This window comes from Terrapene carolina, unplaced genomic scaffold, assembly GCF_002925995.2.
Source record: "Terrapene carolina triunguis isolate 2854851 unplaced genomic scaffold, T_m_triunguis-2.0 Scaffold247, whole genome shotgun sequence".
In the NCBI taxonomy this organism is placed as follows: Eukaryota; Metazoa; Chordata; order Testudines; family Emydidae; genus Terrapene; species Terrapene triunguis.
The window spans coordinates 1,365,790-1,382,710 of NW_020664598.1; the positions used below are offsets into that span (position 1 = coordinate 1,365,790).

At 46.9% G+C, this 16,921-nt stretch overlaps 1 protein-coding gene across 2 annotated transcripts in view; it reads left to right on the forward strand.

Annotated features, from left to right (window-relative positions):
• Positions 1 to 16,921, forward strand: part of SLC25A17 (solute carrier family 25 member 17) — a 51,660-nt gene that overhangs the window by 26,278 nt on the left and 8,461 nt on the right. Inside the window, exons 4-6 of one of the 2 annotated variants that reach the window (XM_024200405.2) lie at positions 9,281 to 9,432; positions 10,491 to 10,607; positions 11,421 to 11,566. In XM_024200405.2, coding sequence (XP_024056173.2) covers positions 9,281 to 9,432; positions 10,491 to 10,607; positions 11,421 to 11,566 — 415 coding nt within the window. The remainder of the gene's footprint in view (positions 1 to 9,280; positions 9,433 to 10,490; positions 10,608 to 11,420; positions 11,567 to 16,921) is intronic. The other variant, XM_024200406.2, reaches the window with a different exon arrangement.

Below are 16,921 nucleotides of genomic sequence, written 5' to 3' on the forward strand. Positions count from 1 at the left end.
ACGTAATGGAAATATTACAAGGGTTGATGTATGTTTCTGGCCCCCAATGTTTTCTGCCCCCATACTATCTTGCGAAGGCCAGAGTAGGATCTGGAGGAGGGTCTGGAATGGTTGTGTTGGTGCATGGGTTCAGGTTTGCCGCTAGGGAGCAGGTAGCAACAACTCTCCTCTCCTCTTCTTCTTTTACATTGTCTGGGATTAGTGTGCAGGGACCACACAGGGCTGGCTGGGAGAGATGGTCACTCATGTGAGTCCCTAGTCCAGCCCAGTCTGACCGTCCAGCCATTGCTGATAGAGATACCCAGTCCAGGGAGAGCAGGTGTGTGTGTGCCAGCCACTGAGGAACTGGTATAGGAATTGCTGGGATACCCCATCCCATCCTGGAGCTGGCTACTCCCTCCCTCTGAGTCTTAGTAACTCCCCTTGCTTCCCCTCCTATCCCTCTCTGCTCCCCAAATTCACAGCAAGCTTCTGCCTTCCAATCGATACTGATGGTAGCCAAAAGCTGTGCTGTTTAGCAGCGAAGACAAACAGTACCATCAGCAAGAAAGCTGCTAATGCTTCCCCTGTTACCATCTACTTCTTGTCCTTCCTGGTCCCAATGTCCTGCTGCATTGCCTGGTACTGCACCACCTTGGCTTTCTGATTATACTTACTCCTCCCTGGAGTCGAAGGTGGGATCATACATTACAGGAGGTCTCAGATTTCCCTTTCTGCTAGTTGAGGTCTTGGCACTGACATTCTCACTGGACCAGGTCCAGGTATAGGAAGCTTTGGGGTTGGTCTCTGATACCATATCAGATCCAGTAATGGCTTTTTTTGAATCCTCAGGGTGTCCCTCCAGACACTAGGTCCTCATCTCCTGCACCTGCTACTACTAAGGCCTGGTCTACACTAGGCTTTTATGTCGAATTTAGCGCCGTTATATCGAATTAACCCTGCACCCGTCCACACCAGGAAGCCATTTAGTTCGACATAGAGCTCTCTTTAAATCGATTTCTGTAATCCTCCCCAACGAGAGGAGTAGCGCTAAATTCGACATGGCCATGTCGAATTAGGCTAGGTGTGGATGGAAATCGACGCTAATAGCTCCGGGAGCTATCCCACAGTGCACCACTCTGTTGACGATCTGGACAGCAGTCCGAGCTCGGATGCTCTGACCAGCCACTCCCCCGGGAAAATTTGAATTCCTTTTCCTGTCTGGGCAGTTTGAATCGCAGTTTCTGTTTGGACACCGTGGTGAGCTCAGCAGCAGTGGCAACGATGCAGAGCTCTCCAGCAGAGATGGCCGTGCAATCCAATAGAAAGAGGGCCCCAGCATGGATGGATCGGGAAGTCTTGGATCTCATCGCAGTGTGGGGCGATGAGTCCGTGCTTTCGGAGCTGCGCTCAAAAAGACGGAATGCAAAGATCTATGAGAAGATCTCTAAAGCCATGGCAGAGAGAGGCTACAGCCGGGATGCAACGCAGTGCCGCGTGAAAATCAAGGAGCTGAGACAAGGCTACCAGAAGACCAAAGAGGCAAACGGACGCTCTGGATCCCAGCCCCACACATCCCGTTTCTACGAGGCACTGCATTCCATCCTAGGTGCGGCCGCCACCACCACCCCACCCCTGACCGTGGACTCTGAGGATGGGATATTGTCCGCGGCCGGTTCCTCAGCGGACGGGGAAGAGGAGGAAGGAGATGAGGAGGACGAGGCAGTAGACAGCGCTTACAACGCTGATTTGCCCGACAGCCAGGAGCTCTTCATCACCCTGACAGAGATCCCCTACCAACCCTCCCCAGCCGTTACCCCAGACACAGATTCAGGGGACGGATCAAGCAGTAAGTGTTTTAAATATCTAAACATTTATTTACAACATAACTGGCGTATTTAAAATATTAACATTAGCTAAAGTGCTTTAAAACATGTAAACATTTATTTGCAACAAAACAGGAAGATTGAAAATATGAACAGTGGGTAAAGTGCTTCAAAACATGTAAACAGTAAAGTCAAACAAAAGGGGAATCAGTGCAAAGTGTATCATGATTTGTCTTTTTTTGGGCGCCTCAATATATAGTCCGAACCATTTTCAAAAAATTGCACAACGTCCGCTTCATGATTATAATGCCCAAAACCCTGCAGTCATTTGTCCCTCCAAGGGCACCTAAGCCAGGAACTGGTCAATGTAACCGGGGATAGAGGCGAGATCCTCCGGGGAGAACTCCTCATACACCTCCTGCAGGTGTTTTTCCAGCCTCATCAGCAGGTTCCTGGGCAGGGAGAGCTTATTAGGCCCCCCGTGGTAGGACACGTTTCCCTGCCACAACGCCAGCAGGTACTCCGGGATCATGGCCTTGCACAGCAGTGCAGCAAATGGCCCCGGTTTCTGAAGGCTGTCCCGGAGCATCTTCTCCTTCTGGCTCTCGGAGACCTTCAGGAGGGTGATGTCTGGCATGGCTCCCTGCTGTGAATTAGGTATGGGAAAGTTAGTATTGGGACTGCTTGCCCGTCCCTTTATAGAACTGCAACCGCCGGTTTACAGCCACGCGGTTTACAGCCGCGAGGGGGTGGGACAGGGGCAGAGTTCATGCTTGCAGGATTGCTGCCAGCAGAGACTCGCATTGCTTTCTATTTGAAAGGAGGCCAGTGCCACTCTTAAAGTTTTAAGCGGCCACAAGTCTACGGCTTACCATGTTTGCCATCTAGACAAAGTCCGGTGTCCTGCCCTGCTCCTCAGCTCGCCACAGCAAGACCGCAGGCACTGTAGGCGAGGGCCGAAAATTCGACCTTGTCCTCAGTGCGCGTGTGATAGGTGCTCTGCATGGTCTTGTTCACAGAGAAAGACTATGTTCTCTGTTCACAGATACATTGCTCTGTCTCAGGAATTCACTCCCTTTTTCCAATTCCCACAGCCACATCTGCCCAGAGGCTAGCGCACATTAGGAGGAGGAAGAAGAGGACACGGGAAGACATGTTTGCTGAGCTAATGGGATGCTCCCGAGCACAGGCAGCCCAGCAGACACAGTGGAGGGAGAACTTGTCCCAAATGCACCGGGCAAACATGGAACGGGAGGAGAGGTGGCGACAGGAGGACAGGCAGGATACTCAAACGCTGCTTGGACTAATGAGGGAGCAAACGGACACGCTCCGCCGCCTTGTGGATGTTCTGCAGGACCGGAGGCAGGAGGAGAGAGCCCCGCTGCAGTCTCTCTGTAACTGCCCTGCCCCGCCACCAAGTCCCATACCCCCCTCACCCAAAGTCCAAACACGGAGGGGTGGAAGGGGCCGTGAAAAATTTCACTCCACCCCTGCGGACTGCTCTACCACTAGAAGGCTCTCATTCCCCAAAATTTGAAAAGTCCTTTCCTACCCGCCTCCCACAAGACCCCGTCCAAGTTTCACCCCCCCGTTCCATGTGCGGTTGTTAATAAAGAATACGTTTCTGTTCATTTCTGTTTCCATCCTCTTCTTTTGGAGGGGAGTCTGTCTGAAGGGGGGGGGGAGGGGCTTGGTCATTGGACAGGACAGTCACCTTTAGCAGGGGGCAGGTGCAGCAGCAGGGCACATATACAGTGCAGTGACTAGTTATCCTGGTCAGTCTGGGAGGTGGTTTTCATGTTTTGTGTGGTGGGGGCGGTGGTGTTGCTCTGTGACTTGGTGGCGGGGGAGGGCAGTTACAGATCTTATGCAGCGGTCCTTACCCTGCATCACAGAGCCGCGCAGCAGGGGATCTGTAACCCTCCTCCCCCTGCAAGACAGTCACATAGCCGACACATACACGCAGTCCCGGCCAGGAGGGCTGGCAGGCTCCGTTGAAACAACCAGTCCACCACCGCGGAGCCTGTCATTCCTGGAGTTTAGAGGCATCATTTGCATCACAACCCTAAACCCGCCCCCCGCCACAGTCTGTGTCACAGGTTTAAAACATTCCCGCGAAAACAGTAATAAAGACAACGGTGTCCATTAACAAAACAGAACAGATTTTATTTTTTGGGAAGGGGGTGAAGGGGGTATGTAAGTGGAGAGGATAGTCGACGGCAACTGGGTAAAGAAAGGGGGGCAAGTTCTGCCTCTGTGTCCACAAACTTAAAAGTCACTGGGTACCCTGCTCAGCCTTGAAACTGGCTTTCAAAGCCTCCCGGATGCACAGCGCGTCCCGCTGGGCTCTTCTAATCGCCCGGCTGTCTGGCTGGGCGTAATCAGCAGCCAGGCTATTTGCCTCAACCTCCCACCCCGCCATAAAGGTCTCCCCCTTGCTCTCACAGAGATTGTGGAGCACACAGCAAGCTGCAATAACGATGGGGATATTGGTTTCGCTGAGATCACAGCGAGTGAGTAAGCTTCTCCATCTCCCCTTGAGACGGCCAAAAGCACACTCCACCACCATTCTGCACTTGCTCAGCCGGTAGTTGAAGAGTTCTTTTTCTGTGTCCAGGGCGCCAGTATAGGGCTTCATGAGCCAGGGCATTAGCGGGTAGGCTGGGTCCCCGAGGATCACTGTAGGCATCTCCACATCCCCAACAGTTATCTTGTGGTCCGGGAAGTAAATACCTTCCTGCAGCCGTCTAAACAGACCAGAGTTCCTGAACACGCGAGCGTCATGAACCTTGCCCGGCCATCCGACGTAGATGTTTGTAAACCGTCCCCGATGGTCCACCAGTGCTTGCAGCACCATTGAAAAGTAGCCCTTTCTATTGATGTACTGGCTGGCCTGGTGGCCCGGTCCCAGGATAGGGATGTGAGTCCCATCTATAGCCCCACCGCAGTTTGGGAATCCCATCGCAGCGAAGCCATCTATGATGGCCTGCGCGTTTCCCAGGGTCACTACCTTTGACAGCAGTACCTTGACGATTGCCTTGGCTACTTGCATGACAACAACCCCCACGGTAGATTTGCCCACGCCAAAGTGGTTCGCGACTGACCGGTAGCTGTCCGGCGTTGCAAGCTTCCAGAGGGCTATGGCCACTCGCTTCTGGACAGTCAGGGCTGCTCGCATGCGGGTGTCCTTGCGCTTCAGGGCAGGGGACAGCAAGTCACAAAGTTCCAGGAAAGTGCCCTTCCGCATGCGAAAGTTTCGCAGCCACTGGGATTCATCCCAGACCTGAAGCACTATGCGGTCCCACCAGTCCGTGCTTGTTTCCCGGGCCCAGAATCGCCGTTCAACAAAATCCACATGCCCCATTGCCACAGTGATGTCCTGGGCGCTGGGGCTCGTGGTTTCTGACAGCTCTGTGCTACTCTCCGACTTCAGGCCCTCACGGCGGTGCCGTAGCCTCCTCGCCTGATTACTCTGCATCTGCCTCAGGGTAAGGTGTATGATAAGGTGCGAGGCGTTGAGAACGGCCACAACTGCAGCGATGGTCGCAGCGGGATCCATGATCGCAGTGCTGTGGCGTCCGCGCTGTCACTGATCAAAAAGTGCGCGAACTGATTTCCCGCCGGCGCTTTCAGGGAGGGAGGCAGGGCGGTAGTGACTGACGGATGACGACAGTTACCCAAAAGCACCCTCGCCACATTTTTTTACCCAGAAGGCATTGGCGGATCGACCCAGAATTCCAATGGGCAGCGGGGACTGCGGGAACTGTGGGATAGCTGCCCACAGTGCACTGCTTCCAATGTCGACGCTTTCCCTGGTACTGTGGACTGACAAAGTCGAATTACTGTCCTTAGTGTAGACACACACGTTCGACTTTCTAATATCGATTGCACATATTCGATTTAACTAAAATCGAACTACTCTCGTAGTGTAGACATACCCTGAGTCTCTGTCCAGGCACTCTATCTATTTCCAATCCCAGTACCCGGTAAATGGTGGAACTTAAATCTCCAGTGTCTGGCCCATGTGGTAAGGAGGTTCAGCAGGCATCAGAACAGGTTGATACTGCGATGTCCTCACTGAACACTTTCTCACCTTCTCCTAATGAAGCCACTGTCTCTGACTTGTCCTCCCTGGTTCCTGACAATTAGTAGATCTATAAGGATGCTCCTTGGTTAACTCCCCAGGAAATGGAGTGTTCCTTTAAATTCAAAACATGCTTTTAAATAGCAGAAAGCCATCCACCAAATGCACGTACCTCATGAATAGGCCCTGAGAAAATCATGGCTTTTTTTTTTTAATTCATGGCAGTGTAATGGTAAAATATAGAATTTTGTGGCATATGCATGACTGCCAAGTCCCCTCCAAACTGCTGTGATTTTTTCCAACAGCAGGGAGTTGGAAACGAGCATCCATGTGCACCAGTCTTGTGCTCTGTGCGGTTCCTAACATGCGGCAGCATCATCATGTCAGAACAATAGTTTGTGGGAGGGTCTCAGGAGCTGGTTTATGTGACATACAGTAGCCAGTGCAGCTACTACCCAGAACACACTACAAGCCATACCAATCACAAGACTGGCTTGCATGAATGCCCACTTCTACCTCTCTGCTGTTGGGAAGATAGTGATATTGGACTAATTTAGCATTTTCTGCACAGTTCATGAAATTGGAATTTTCACAGGACCCTGCTCATGAAATGGAGAAGATTCTCTGTGTGGTCCAACAGAAGGGCACCCCTCCCTTGCAGGCTTCCATATATTTTCTTCTGGATTATCTGCTTCACCCAACAGAAAAGAACTCTGTCGGTTCCCTGAGAGTTCACTTGGTGGCTGTTTCCGTATTCCATTCTCCTATGGAAGGAAGATCTGTTTTTTCTAACCTTACTATTGTTAGATTCTTGAAAGGGTTGTACAGGGTCTTCCCATCTGTAAGAGATCCCACACCATCATAGGATCTAAAATTGATTTTGTCAGCTTTAATGGGACCTCCCCTCCCCCTTTTAAGCCTATGACTAGTTGCTCTTTTTCTCATCTCTCAATGAAGGTAGTGTTCCTGGTGGCTATTACTTTGGCTAGTAGCACAACAGAATTTCAGGCTTTAGTTGCTGATCCTCCATCTCCCATATGGTGTTCTATACGTGTAAGGTCTGGTTACATTCACACCCTACATTTCTAACTAAAGTGGTGTCAGATTTTCACCTAAATCAGTCTATATACTTACCAACCTTTTTTCCAACGCCTCACTCTCATAAAGATGAGGAAAAACTCCATACTTTGGACATCCGCAGGGCATTAGTTTATCTGGACAGGACTAAGCAGTTTAGAGTGTCCCGTCAATTATTCATCTCCTTTGCTGACAGATGAAGGGTCAACTCATTTCTCCTTGGAGAATTTCCTCCTGGATTTCTTCCTGTATTCTACTGTGCTATGATATCACTAAGTTTTCTATACCTGAGAGAGTTTCAGCACACTGCAAGCAGCATCAGCTGCTTTCTTAGCCAACAGTGACATTTGCAAGGCTGCAACTAGGTCATCTGTTCATATCTTCACCAGTCATTATGCTGTCTCCCAAGCCTCAAAAGATGATGCTAGATTTGTGAGAGTTGTGTTGCAGTCCTTGTTCAGCTAGACTCCGATACCCTCCTTGATCTCATACTGTTTGTGAGTCACCTGGAATGGACAAGTGCAAACACTTGAAGAAAAAAAATTATATACCTGTTCTGTAACTTGTTCTTCAAGATAAGTTGCATGTGTCCATTCCATGACCCAGCCTCCTTCCCTCTTACATCGGAGTCAAAAATATGGGCTGCTGGCGTGTAGGAATTTGGGGTGGGCTCCGCCCCTTATACCCTTAGCTGGCACCACAAGCATATGGAGGGCACGTATACTGCCCTAATGGGTACTGCTATGGGAGAAAAAAATCTCCGACACTGGCATGCACCACCTGAAGTGTAATGGCTATGTGCGTCACATATTGAAGAACAACAGTTAGCAAACAGGTACGTAACTGTTTTTTTCCTGGCAATGGGAAACTTATTGATTTCCCTCAAGACACTTAAGAGCCCTAGATAAAGCTAGTTTTGGAGAAATGGGTGGGACAACTGGAAAAACAATAAAAGGTGCAAGATCCCAAGCATACTGTGGGTGTTAGTTGGCAAAGGCTCCTTTCACGCTATACAAATATTTGTGGTAGTGGAATTTGTTTTTTAAAAACCGGTTTCGCTAACACAAGTTTTCTTCTTAGGCCCTTGTCTGCACCAGGAAAACACTGTTCTTAACGTGTCAAAAACTGCTTTATCCATTTCCTCTCACTCCCACCTTTCTCAAATGACATTGAAAACAGTTTTCTGCTGGTGTGGTCTAGTTCATCTTGCTGATGTGAACTAGATGAGAGAAGTTCAACACCTGGATAAAATTCAGAACAGTAACTTGGACTTTACTCTTATCACCAGAACAGGTTTGGATTGAGGGTACTGGTAACTTGAGCCACTAAAATAAACTGATTTTTCTTATCTTCGATGTTTGCTGTTTTGCACTTCTGGAGGTTTCTTCTGAAAAAATATTTGTAATCAGATCATCGGAAGTATCTCTGATTTTTATGAAGACTTTGGGGGTTTATTTTGTTTTTAAATAGAGTATATGGTTCATATAAGGTGTATATATATTTTTCCTGAGATAGAAGGGACCAGAAACATGCAAGAGTTGGTTTTTCCTTCTCCGTCTTCTCTTTCTCCCCACCAGTAACTGTACTACTGATAGTTAATCATGGAAGCCTGTAACTTTAGAAACTTAACTCTTCGTACTTTCCCAACTAAACGGGGGAATGTTGATACGTACAATTTGAAGATACACCGACTATAGATTTCCCGAGTCTGTTTCTCTTTTCACTTATACCAGCCTTTGTAACTCCACTTATTTCAGTGGAATTACTCATGAGTGTTATCAGTATAAGCAAAGAATTGAGTGCTTTATTTTAACCAGTAATAGAGTTAAGAATTATATTGAGTCAGTGTGATTGTTACTGGTTGGAAATTGTCTCAATATAATGGTATTATATATAGTGCCAGCTGTGTGAATCTTCCCACAAACATACAAAGAAAATTAAATAAACGCAATTTTTTAAAAATGTGTGCTGTCCCTGGCAAAGAGTAGATATTGTTTTCTATCCCAAAGGTACAGTATTTCAGTAGCATATAAAAAATTCCTCTATTGATGGATTTGCAAAACACTTTGGGATCCTTGTGGATGAAAGCCACCTGTATAACTCCTTCTTGGGTCCACAACTCTGTTCTCTGTGGATCTGTTTAACCAATGGCTTCCAGTATGTTTTTTCTCTTTGGAGGCCTGATGCAAAGTCTGTTGAAATCAATGGAAAAATTCACATTGACTTCAGTGAGCTTTGGGTCAGATCCCAGATGCTTTAAATTTATAATGGTAGTTTTCTGACCCTTACTTTGCCTGTTGTTTTTTCTCCTCAGCCTGGCACCGTATCGAGGGTGGTTCCCTGTTATTTCCAGCCTCTGCTGCTCCAATTTTGTCTATTTTTATACATTTAACAGTCTCAGAGCTCTCTGGGTCAAAGGCCAACATTCAACCACAGGAAAAGATTTGGTCCTGGGGTTTGTTGCAGGTAATGGAACCTATAAGGCATGATGACATAGTATGTCATAACATGAGATTCTGTGAAACTCAGATTTTTAACCAAATTACATAATGACCTCCTTGCTTTATGAAGCCCATTGGAGGTCATGTTGCCTGGGTGTTTTGTATTTTGTATCTTATAGAGAACCGCTTCATATTATGGCTCTCTTTATTTGTCATGCATATTTACTCTAGGTCTTCTACCACCCCACATTCTCTGTGTGCGTGGGTGTGGGTGTATATATACACACACAATTATAAAATGATTTCTGTTGAACGCTTGGACAAAAAAAAAAATCCGATTTTGAGCCATTTTCTCTATGTAATGTACCCATTACCATGGTACTTAGATGCCATTATCTTCCAGGACAGATCAAAGTGGGAGTAGATTTCCTACTGATATCAGAGTTCTTTGTTAAAGAAGATTTTTGCAATTTTGCATTATTTTGAATAACTGAATCTTCTTTAACTAGGTGTTGAATCAGTAGCTTTTACCACCATCATTGAATCATGTGGAGTAGAACTTCCAGCAGATATCTAACAGATGAGAGGTCTTCCTTTGCAGGCAACAAAACTAGATTGGAAGAGTTTTAACAAAACTTGTCAGGTTTCTAAAAATTCCCAAAGCTGTAAACAACATGACTTCTCTTATAACTGAGTCTAGCTGGATGGTGACTAATAGATATGCTTTTCAACATGTTGGGCCAAATTCATCCCTGAAGTAACCCCATTGAAGACTGTCTTGGAATTTGCTTGACCTAAGGAACCTTTAATTAGTTGTTGAAAAACCCATTGTTTTGACCTCTTTGGCCTCATTGGAGAAACTACAGAAATAACTTTAGTTAGAAGTTATGTAGTTACCTTTGCTGTGTGTTGATCTTTTTTAAAATTCCTGCTATGTAGTTTTCTATACTATGTGAATTACTACTGAATTAGTTTGTACATTGAAATTAAAGAAGGAAAAAATGTAGAAAGACATACCCATTGTTTCTGTTTTACTTTTGTTAAGATTTATTTTCTTCCCCTCGTGGGGTGCTTTTGTATTAGGTGTCGTGAACGTACTCTTGACCACTCCACTCTGGGTCGTGAACACACGACTGAAACTGCAGGGAGCAAAGTTTAGAAATGAAGATATTGTACCAACCAACTACAAGGGCATCGTGGGTAAGCACCTGGTGAAGTCATTTTTCTCAGTGAATTTCATGTTTGTGAAAAAGATTGGATTGATGGCTCTGAAGACCAAAGGCCCTTATCCACAGTAGCATAAGTCTCCCACCCTCCTTGTATGTGTGCACGGTGCCCATCGTTGATCCTGAAGAGGGCCCCACCTAAGGGAGGAGGGTTGTACAGTCTTCCTGACCCATTCAGTTCTTGAACTTTTTTGTAGAAACTGGCAAGGAAGCCAACTTTTGCCAGTTCTGGTTGTAGCTGCTAGGGTTGTGGACACTTATTCTGCTAGGCCCACAAACTGATTTCATGTAGGTTATTGACTAGCCAATGAGGTAACAGTGGCTTCCAGTCATCACTGAACTGGACTAAAGTTTGAACTGTCAGTCTAGAAATATGAGACTTTATTTACCATCATTAATCTCCTGAGCTATCCAGTCCTCCAAACTGTCTCCATTTTTTGAAATAGGCCTCAGTGCTCTATGCCTGTATAGCTCCTACATAGTAAATGTTCTGTTGGTGGAGGGAGGATATACATCCCATGATTCCGGAGGGGAGTGGGGGGGTTCTTGCTGCCTGAGAACTCCAGAGAGTGACCTTATGACCATGACCCAGTGCTGCTGACTGTTCATTAGTTTAAAAGGCAAAAGAAGAAGTGTATCACAGGGAGCAGTGGGTCCAGGCTGCTGAGATGACCCATACACAATGGAGGATGATATTCAAAATGTAGAATTAATCATACCCTTTGCAATCAGAATGTCACTCTGTATGTTAAGAATTCCTGTTGCTTCGCTCCACTTTCCACATCAGATGCCTTTCATCAGATAATACGGGATGAAGGAGTCTTGGCTTTGTGGAATGGTACTTTCCCCTCCTTGCTGCTGGTCTTCAATCCTGCCATACAGTTCATGTTCTATGAAGGGTTTAAACGAAAGCTTTTGAAGACACGACTGCAGGTGAGAGTAATAGATTTTTGAGATCAGAAGAAACTGTTATGATTATCTAGTGCAGCGGTTCTCCAACTGTGGGTCAGGACCTCAGAGTGGGTCGTGACCCTGTTTTAATGGGGTCGCCAGTGCTGGCGTTAGACTTGCTGGGGCTCAGGGCTGAAACCAAAATCTGAGCCACATCCTATCCCCAAGGGCTGAAGCCCTCAAGCTTCAGCGCCCCCCAGGATGGCAGGTCTTGGGCTTTTGCCTTGGCCCCCCAGCCTGGGGTTGTGGGGCTCAGGCTTCAGTCCCCCCTCCCGGGGTCGTGTAGTAATTTTTGTTGTCAGAAGGGGGTCAGGGTGCAATGACGTTTGAGAAATCCTGATCTAGTGTAACCTCCTGTATATCACAGACCATACAACCTCAACTACTAGCTTCTTGATGAAGCCCTTAACTTCTGTTTGAGTTATAGTTTATCTTTTAGAGAGAGCGTCATTCCTGATTTCAAATGATGGAGAATCAACTGCATCCCTAAGGAAGTTGTTCCAGTAATTCATTCCCCTCAGTTTAAAAAAAAATTAAATTAATACTTATTTCTAGTCTGAATTTGTCTTGCTTTAGCTTCCAACTATTGATCTTAGTATGCCTTTCTCTGCTAGATTTAAGTTCTATTGTCAGAAATCTTTTCCTTATGTGGGTACTTGTAGACCATAATCAAGTCACCTCTTACTTTGTGTCACAGGAATACTTTGTGTATTCCCCCTCTGTGGTTCATGAAGGGCACCCTCTATTAGGATCCCGGCTCCCCAGCCATCACCTCTCTTGGATGGAGACCCATGTCTCTCTCCCTCCTGACCAGGGATTTTGCAGGTTTCCCAATTCCCTGCCTACAGTTTGGGTTTCCCAGCAAGTCAGACTTTCTAAGCAAGCCTGCTTTGCTTTCTCGCCAGACGCTATAAGCAGCAGAATTGCCCATAGTCATAGTGTACTACACAGCTTGTCCTAAGCAAGCATATTTATTCTTAAGGTGAAAGCATTATAGAGAAAACAAATTAAAAACAATAGAAGAACATACGTTGCTAATAAGCTTACCAGAGAGAACCTCATTTCCAACAAGGGCTCTGGCAAGTGATCAATCCTTCACATCTCACCAGGGGGGTTGTGTGGTGATATGTTCATAACAGCTGTTAGTTCAGAACAAGAATCCCCATGAATCTGTGAATCATTCCTTTGTACAGTTTGGGCCTCTGATATTGTCCTCAAATAACAGGTAATCAGCAGATGGTCCTTCCTCATGGTGAAACTTCAAAAGGATGAGTTCTTGCATAATCTGTGTGTGTATATGCAAATATAGTGTGTCTGTGTGTGTATATACATATATACACACACACACACTATATAAAACAGACTCTTAAGGCCAAAGTGACTGAACTTGAGGAGCTAAGGGAGACAGAGAGGCACATAGAGGAGACTTTCAGGGACACAATAGAGCGGTCTCACCCCAGTTTGACAGCCTCTGTGCTGGATGATGGAGGATGAAAGTCTCAGATAAGGAGAGCTTCAGGCTAGAGCGGAGGGAAACTGTCCCATAGTTGGGGACTTTCAGATGACGTGCTAAAGGAGCACTCAAGGAAGAGAAGGCCATTGTGGAGAAACTAAATGAATCTTTGCATAGATCTTCACTGCAGAGGATGTGGGGGAGATCCACACACCTGAGCCATTCTTTTTAGGTGACAGATCTGAGGAAACTGTCCTATATTGAGATGTCAGTAGAGGTGGTTTCCGAACAAATTGATAAACAGTAATAGGTCACCAGGACCAGATGGTATTCACCTAAAAGCTCTGAAAGAACTCAAATATGAAATTGCAGAACTACTAACTCTGGTATGTAACCTATTGCTAAATCAGCCTGTGTACCAGATGACTGGAAGGTAAATAATGTAATACCTATTTTTAAAAAAGGCTCAAGAGATTATCCTGGCAATTACAGGCTAGTAAGTATCTGGCAGATTGGTTGAAACTATAGTAAAAAACAGAATTGTCAAGACACATATATGAACATGATATGTTGCGGAATAGTCAACATGGCTTTTGTAAAGGGAAAAATCATGTCTCACCAGTCTGTGAGAATTCTTTGAGGGAGTCAGCAAGCATGTGGACAAAAGTGATCCAGTTGATATAGTGTACTTGGACTTTCAGAAAGTCTTTGACAGGTCCCACACCAAAGGCTCTTAAGCAAGGTAAGCAGTCATGGACAAAGAGGGAAGGTCCTCTCATGGTTCAGTACTGGTTAAAAGATAGGAAACAAAGGGTAGGAAGAAATGGTCAGTTTTTACAACAGAGTGGGGTAAATAGCAGGCTCCCTGTAGTGAGGCGGATTGGCTGCTCACAGACCCGGAGGGGGAGGGGCCCCTCACTTTGAACCCTGGTGGGCGGAGCCACTCCATGCTCAACCCTCCCTCCGGAAGTTCAGGGGGCGGAACAGGAAGTACAAAAGGTGGGCTGGATCACTCAGTTGGGGCCCAGCCACCGGAGGAGTCAGATGCCTCCTGCAAACTCCCGAGCTGGGAGGCTGCCACAGACCCCGAGGAAGCTGAGGACTAGCCAGGGCCATTTACAGACCCGAACATGGAGGAGCTCCAAGCCCTGACAGAGGCCCTCTTCCTGGATGACCCTCTACAGAGCCAGGTGTGCCCTGAGGGGGAGTTAGGAAGTGGCCCGGAGTAGCTGACCCCTGTCTGGCTGCAACGCTGCCAGCGAGTGAGTCACCGTGTTGTGGTCAGGTTCTCTGCTGACCCAGTGGCAGACCACTCTGCCACTGCTAGGGCCCTGGACCGGGACGCAGTGGAGTAGGTGGGCCTGCGTCCCCCCTGCCACCCCAATCCGTGAGTGGCAGTCTCCCCCTCTCTTAGGCAAGAAGCCTGCGCTTGTCAGCCCTCCGCTAGAGTTAGGAGGCCCGACTGTTTTGCAGCTCAGCCTGAGTACAGGCCTGAGCTCTCAGACTCTTTGTTGCCCCGCCCTGACCAGGGGCTGGGCTCTGTAACCGTGTTTGTCGTTCAGCCCTGATCACAGACCCATGCTCACGTCTCCCGTCGTCCCGCTGATTCCCCACTCCAGGCGACCTCCCAGAGACGTAGTGAGGCAAATTGGCCACCCACAGACCCAGAGAGGGAGGGGCCATTCCCCCCAATGGACTGCAGTCCCCAAAGGATCTGTACTGGGACCTTTGCTGTTCAACATTCATAAATTATCTGGAAAAAGGGGTAAACAGTGAAGTGGCAAAATTTGCAGACTATGAAATTACTCAAGGTACTTAAGTCCAAAACTGACTGTGAGGACTTACAAAGGGATCTCTCTTGACTAGATGACAAAATAGCAGATGAAATTCAGTGTTAAGTGCAAAGTACAGTAACTCCTCACTTAATGTTGTATTTATGTTCCTGAAAAATGCGACTTTAAGTGAAACGATGTTAAGCGAATCCATTTCCCTATAAGAATTAATGTAAATGGGAGGGTTAGGTTCCAGGGAAATTTTTTTCACCAGACAAAAAACTATATATTATATAGATATACACACAGTATACGTTTTAAACAAACAGTTTAATACTGTTCACAGCTATGATGATTGTGATGCTTGGTTGAGGTGGTGAAGTTAGAGGGTGGAAGAGGGAGGGATATTTCCCAAGGAATGCCTTGCTGCTAAATCAGTGGTTCTCAAACTTTTGTACTGGTGACCCCTTTCACATAGCAAGCCTCTGAGTGCGACCCCCCCATATAAGTTAAAAATACTTTTTTATATATTTAACACCATTTTAAATGTTGGAGGCAAAGCAGGGTTTGGGGTGGAGGCTGACAGCTCGCGACCCCCCCATGTAATAACCTCGTGACCCCCTGAGGGGTCCCGACCCCCAATTTGAGAACCCCTGATGAACTAGCACTGGGCTGAGCCCTCGAGGGTTAACACATTGTTGTTAATGTAGCCTCGCACTCTACAAGGCAGCAGGAACATGAGGGAGGGAAGATAGCATAGCAGACAGAGACAGACACACACCTTGTGTGTGGGAGAGAGAGAGAGATGCACACTGCCCTTTTAAGTAAGCTGACTCACTCTTAAGTACATTGTCTTTAAGTAGATCAGGAAGTTGAGACAGCAGCTGCTGCTCCAGGCTCTCTCTGTCTCTCTCCCTTGTGTCCCCACCCTGCTCTATATGGAGGAGAAGAGGTAAGCGGGGTGTAGGAGCAGGGGGGAAGGGGACACCCTGACATTAACCCCCTCCTTCCCCCCCCCCACAGGGAGCAGCTCCAAGGCAGAGGGCAGGAGCAGCACATGGCAGTGGGGGGAGGGATAGCTGCAATTGCTAGCCTGCTGGCAACTGCTGCACAGGGAACTTAGGGGAGCGGGGAGCTGATAGGGGGCTGCCAGTCCACCCTGGTTCCAAGCCCCCACCAGCTAGCTGCAACAGGCTGCTCTTCCTGCAAGCAGTGGACAAAGCAGGCGGCTGCCAAACAACGTTAGAAGGGAGCATTGCACAACTTTAAACGAGCATGTTCCCTAATTCATCAGCAACGTAACAACGAAACAACGTTAACCGGGACGACTTTAAGTGAGGAGTTACTGTAATGCACATTGGAAAACATACTCCCAACTATACCTAAAAATGATGGTGTCTATATTAGCTGTTATCACTCCTGAAAGAGATCTCGGCGTCATTGTGGATAGTTCTCTGGAAACATTCACTCAATACGCAGCGGTGGTCAAAAAAAGCTAACAGAATGTTAGGAACCATTAGGAGAGGGATAGATAATAAAACAGAAAATATCATAATGCCACTGTACAAATCCATGGTACACCCACACTGAATATTGTGTGCAGTTTTCATCCCATCTCAAAAAGGTATATTAGAATCGGAAAAAGTATAGAAACGGGCAACAAAAATGATTAAGGGTATGGAACAGCTTCCATATGAGGAGAGATTAAAGAGTGTGACTTTTCATCTTGGAAAAGAGATGACTAAGAGAGGACATGAAAGAGGTCTATAAAATCATGAAGGGTGTGGAGAAAGTGAGTAGGGAAGTGTTACCTATCTCTTCACATAACACAAGAACTTAGGGGGGGTCACACAATTAAATTAATAGGCAGCAGGTTTAAAACAAACAAAAGGAAGTACTGTATTTTTTCACACAAAGCACAGTCAATCTGTGGAATTCCTTGCCATGGGATGTTTTGAACACCAAAAATACCATTTGGTTTAAAAAAAGGATTAGTAAATTCATGGAGGATAGGTCCATCAATGGCTATTAGCCAAGATGATCAGGGGTATAACCCCATGCTCCAGGTGTCCCTAAACCTCCAACTTGCTAGAAGCATCTGGCACTGGCCAC